This window comes from Corvus brachyrhynchos, unplaced genomic scaffold (assembly GCF_000691975.1).
Source record: "Corvus brachyrhynchos isolate BGI_N302 unplaced genomic scaffold, ASM69197v1 scaffold59, whole genome shotgun sequence".
NCBI lineage: Eukaryota > Metazoa > Chordata > Aves > Passeriformes > Corvidae > Corvus > Corvus brachyrhynchos.
Genome location: NW_008246054.1, coordinates 5,250,072 through 5,255,825, shown reverse-complemented (window position 1 = coordinate 5,255,825; position 5,754 = coordinate 5,250,072). Strand labels below are relative to the sequence as shown.

General features: G+C 42.4%; 1 protein-coding gene across 23 annotated transcripts in view; it reads right to left on the bottom strand.

The window, feature by feature from the left end:
- FNBP1 (formin binding protein 1) overlaps positions 1–5,754 on the bottom strand; it is a 71,495-nt gene that overhangs the window by 14,898 nt on the left and 50,843 nt on the right. For 8 of the 23 annotated variants that reach the window (XM_017745479.1, XM_017745486.1, XM_017745475.1 and 5 more), the window contains one exon: positions 976–990. The exons of 5 other annotated variants lie outside the window; for them this stretch is intronic. In XM_017745479.1, coding sequence (XP_017600968.1) covers positions 976–990 — 15 coding nt within the window. Of the gene's footprint in view, positions 1–791; positions 828–975; positions 991–4,114; positions 4,202–5,754 lie in introns of all 23 variants that reach the window. 10 more of the 23 variants (XM_017745470.1, XM_017745471.1, XM_017745468.1 and 7 more) reach the window with 3 other exon arrangements.

The window sequence follows — 5,754 nt, the reverse complement described above, 5'->3', positions numbered from 1 at the left end:
GCCACAGGCACAAACTGTGAGGAATAAGAGAACTTGGAACCTAACACAGTTTAGGTGCCCCTGTGGATCCTCTGAGGGCTCCAAAATGCCATCACTCGCTGGGGCTCTCGTGTGTCTGCACAAGGTGGGGCAGCAAACCAGGCACGTTCTCCTGGTGAGAGGCTCTCCAGGGCCAAAGGAATGTGGACAAGCTGTCAGGGACATAGCAAGGTGTGGAGTGTCTCAAGCAAAACAGTACTTTGTGCATGGAGTTCAGCACGAAATTTGCTTTCCCAGGTCTGTTCCCCCGTTCCCTTTCCAGCTCAGTAACATCTTTATCTTACCATAGTTCAAGTAACCTTCCCAGCTGCATCCAAGGTGGAATTTAGGATTCACATATATGCATATGGCTCAATTTGCAAATTCAAATCAGATTGAGTTAACCTTGTTGGTTAAGGTTTACAGAACTTTAATTAATGTCATTATTGGTTATTCTGAAGGACTACATAGGGCTGTAAAATGTAGGTGATAATGATGCAGATTTCCAGTAATATTGGACATGGAAAGCAAACTTTGCAGCTATTTTACACAGAAAGACATGCATGGCTCTTTGGAAAAAGTCCAGCAAGCACAGAGACCTTTATTTTAATTTTTTTCCCTTCTTTAATGTTTCAGTGTATACTTATACAGTAGAAGAATTACTCAATACTGTTTTTCTACATTTTCATAGCCCTAGATTATAAGAGTGAAAACTAAACTATATATTAGAGTTAATTTTTTAGCAGCTTATTAGAAGACTGAATTCTGATCACCTCTATTAGACTCCAGACCTGTGTATTCAGATTTATCTGATAATGGTCAAAAAAAAGCAAACACAAAGAAGAAACAAATTTAAGTTAATTTCAGTGTCATGTCACATGTGGCACAGTGCACATTAAAACACACACAGGAAATTGTGATTAAAACACAGGACAGGCATGCTGTAAATGTGCTTACCAGCTTGAGAGAAAGCTTCATGTAAAATTGGAGAGATACAGGGTGGGGGGAGAGAGAGAAAAAACAACAGTGCATCAGTAGAAGAGGAACTTTTTCAGGCTGATGTTACAATAAAATGACACAATCCCCTTGCTGTTGGAAGGCAAAATGGGTCACACTAACAGATCTGTGCAAAAGTTCACAAGATGGGCTCGGGCAGCTGCCATGACCTGGCCAGAACTGGGAATGGGAAGTGCTGTAGCTGGGCACAGGTGAGATCACACCTGGACTGACTGACAGCAGCTACAACAACAACAGTGGGAGTTCTCATCACAGCAACAGCACCGAGGTGCAAAAACCTCACAACTTGCAAATGTATGAGGGTCACTTCAGATCAAAAATGTGCTGAAATGTGTCAGCTACTTCATGGAAGGGCTTTGTGGGGAGTAACCCCTGAGCCAAGCCTCAGTGGAGAGGTGAGGAGCAGCTCCAGCAGCACTCAGCACCCTGGGACCCCCAGGGAATGCCTGGTTCACTGGCTACAGTCAAAGGACAACACCCTGGACTGTCCCTGCAGATTGCAGAGCGCTGCCCAGGCAGCACAGAAAGCCATTTCACATTCTTGAACAATTCAGAAACAAATACTCAGACTCAAACGTACTTTGGCCATAGTCAGACAAGGTCAGGCCCAAGGAGGAGGAAAAAAAATATCCATTCTCTTGACACCAAATTGATTCTATGACAGCATGGTAAGACATTATTCAACCTCCTTAAGTGATATACATGACCTAATTCTTCAGAAGTTACCACATTTCCTGGGACAGAGCCCAAACATTATCTTTTAGTTAACTCTGGGAAAGCAAGACTAAAAGCAGTGTGTGCCCATGGAGCCTCATCTCTGCCCTGCCTCACCTGCACACACAGCTCCAGGCAGGTGCCCCAGAAACTCCCAGGTGAACAACTGTGCCTGGGCACCCAACCACCAAAATTCCCAAAGCCTCTTCCAGCATTGTAAAATGACAAAACAGCTGCAGTTCAGAAGAATTTCCAAGAGATAGGGAGACTAAAAGTGCTCAGTTCTGTGCCAAGCACAAGGGAGCTGCTGCTCGAGATCTAAACCCAGATAGAAAGGGAGAATCCAAACTCCACCCCGCCTCCTCCTCCAGCAATGGGCACTGAGCTGCCCTGCCAGCTCTTGGGGACAGTTGTGAAATGCTCAAACTACCCAACAAACTTGAGGTGCATAAAAGCACACACTCTGTGTTAACAACAGCTGAAATGTAAAAGCTGGAAAATGCCTCTCTCCAGGCAAGGATTTGTGCTGCCAGACTTGGGAACCCTTCTTCATTCAAGTTCTCTGTCACTACCAACAGCTCCTGGGAATGGTGCTCTCAAACAGATGCTCCATTTTTAGCAAAAACAGAGTTCATTAGGATTGGATTTAAAATAAAGGCTCCACACTTCTTGTGGGCAGCTGATTTAAGAAATACATTTTTTTTCCCAAATAACAATTCCCATTATTTACCAGGATTTGTACAGCAACACATGCCAGCCATTCAAGGAAAATAAATGGTCTTGAAATAATAGTGAATTGCTGCATGTGAACTGATCATTCAGTGACAAGGCAGCAGTGACACTTCCCTCTGCAGTCCAGTCCATTAGGGAACAAACACATGATAATAATCACAGTGCCATGAAGAAATTCACTCTCTGAGCTGAAGAGGCCATTAAAAAAATAAAGCAAACAAAACCAATCCACTGGAGAGAGTAATCATAGAAGGAGAAAGAATGGTCTGAAGAAATTCAGCGTAGGCAGCTTGTGTTTGCATCATTGCTTTAGCACTCCTGTGAACTTTAGCATAGACATGATCAGCACAAACTGAGATTCTTGTACATAGATACAGACAAGACTCATGGTGCAGAATAAATATTTACCTATGAAGCACTCTAAAAAGGCACAAATGTATGCTACATGCGCTAGTGGCTAAACACTACTCACTCTAAAGGCACTAAATACTGCGGAGAATCATCTGCATCAAGGCTATTCTTTTGCTGCAAATTCAGCAATTTGAAAGGGATTACAGACACTGTATGCCCAATTCTTATGCTGTTAAGTATGACAAAAATAGAGATCTTATTAATAGCATTTCCAAATAGTACATCAGGGATTGTTATAACCAGTATAAATAAAGCAGTTCATAGGCTGGAAACAATGAAATGCTGAAATAAGTAATATTCACAGTTTTCCATTTCTGAAATTTATTGGTAATTTTACGTTACAGTGATTCAGTTTCTATAAACAAATATAAGCAGATTGAAAATAAATCTGCTTTAAACACTACATAACTACTTTTGCCCATTCTGTTGGGTTTTCACAGCTAGAAACTTGCTCACAGCTCCTGGGAGAACAAAGGCATTTTCCTCCCGAATGATAAATAAGTTACATCTCTTTGAAATGAGCAAATGCGTTTCAAGCTGTCAATTTAAACCAAGCCTAGCTTAGTCTTGCAGGGAAAAAATGAAGAGTCTAAGAGCCACAAGCTTCAATAACACATGAGAGAGCATGAAAGCCAGCAGGTCCATGTGTTATTGGACAGTCACGGCCACTAACCTCACTTACAGAAAACAGGGTTGAAATAAATCACTGGACTTCCATACAACCAAGAGATAATTTTCTTTCTTTTTTTTATTTTTAGTGGCCCTGTAACAATCTCCCCATGCTCTGCTTTATCCAAATACCAGATTTAGAGGTCATGTATCTTGACTCCATGAACTATCATTACAGACAGTTCAAAGAAGCTTCCAGAGGCTCTAGGGAGTGCTCCACAACCAAGGCACAGAATTCCTGTCCATCAGGGGTTGCTCATGATGCTCAAGACTGCATTCATTAAATAATTTAGAATAAATGTGCAGAACCTGTTTGCAACACTTTGAATTTCACAGGTCCAGCTACTTTAATTGTGCCAATTTCAGCATTTCCAGGACTAGCAGACATTATCTTTCCTGCACATCACACCATAAGCTGCCACTTGCCTCCCACCAAATTTTCCTTGGCTCTTTGCCAAAGCACATTCCCACAGCACACTCGGGACGGCGTTGTAAGTGGGGTTAGCGACTGTGTAGCAACGGTATGGGCTGATCACACCATACTCAGACTTACAACATATTCCCTAGCCTCAATGGCACACGTGGGTGTCCCTAAAGTCCTCTTCATGAGTTCTTTGTGAATATACAAAGACTGTGTCTGCTGGTGAGTCAGCAAGAGAAAACACACATTGGTTACACCGGGGACGAGCGCAGCACCTCTGTGTTCACTGCTTCTATAGCAAAAGATAGCTTGGTGTTTAACTACCCTCAAAGTGCAGACTGGGAGTCTCCTGGGAACCAGGTGAATATTAAGAGTTCAGCATGCTCAGAGAGATCAGAAGATCTGGTATTTTTAAATGCTTGTTTAAATACCAAGGTCAGAAACCATCTCTCTCAGTGCTAGAACAAACCATGGCTTTAGTGACCCCACCCGCCGAAAAGTCCCGGTCTCGGCACAGAGAGAGACACTTACGTTAGAACAAGTGTTCCCAGGGCAGGGGACAGAGCAGGTTGGAGAGGGGGTGGTTTGTTTGCTGTCTCTGCATGCTCACAGAACAACAAAGTACTGATCAGTGGGGCAGATTCAGAGCTCGGTGTCGAGGGACAGGAGTGCACAGAGCGTCAGAGGAGACAGGCGGGGAGGGACGACAGCAACGGGTGCAATGGAAATAAAATCACATTGTAATGGAGTCAACAACTTCCACTAAAAAGGAAACCACAAAATTTCCTCTGTGTGCTTTAAGGAACTTGGATACTGGCAGTAATGTCTGCCCCAGCTCCCACACCATCCTCCCTGCTCAGTCACTTCCCGGGCTCCGGGGCAAGGGAGGAAAACCAAGTCCACACTGCGCACACGGAGTCATTCAAAGGTGTAAGTTCTACCCCTGGATGTTGTTAGTTTGGAGGATTGCCCTTCAAAAAAAGGTGCTGATGTTACTGCTGCTACAGCAATGAAACAAAAGAACACAAAATTAGTATCAACCGGCAGAATACTGAGTTTCTTTTGTCCTCAAAATGGAATTAGAAAAAGCAGAGCAAGCATAAATGAAATTATAAGTTATGTAACTGGTTCCTCATTCTTTGTGCTCTTCTGGCTTTAACTTCCCTAAAGAGATGAAGTGTTACACTAATTTTATAGTATCTTTTTAAGCAGCTACTAGAAAAAACACTCAAAAAAAAATGTATGAGAGTTTTTTCCCCTTCTCCTAGTTCTGATCCATAACAAGTGCTCTAACAGTTTTATGGTATTCTCTACAATGGACATTTCTGCTGCTGGGGTTAGAAGAAAAAAGCTTTGAGACAATACAAAAATGTGATTAGAAAACCATAGACACTGACAAGAGTCAGCACCTAAATATTTAATTTTTTTTAAACAGACTAGGATTTCATATTGGCAGTGACCACTGATACTGGTGTCGGTGCCTCCACATGAACCTTGCATCTGTTGTGAATTGTTCAGGCATCTGCTTCCTTCCATGAAAACAAGATTCATTGGATTTTTGGTTTGGAAGCAAAATTAAAACCAGACTGGGCACAGGATATATCATAGCTAATTATATAATTTGTTTTAACAGTCACGAGTGATTTTGCCAAATGCAACACAAGATGCTAAACCAAAATTTTTAAAGGAAATTGCTAAAACACACTGCCTCTCCAGCCACGTTCTGATTTCACAGATTTCATGGAGGAGTTGTATGGGAATCCATTCATGTG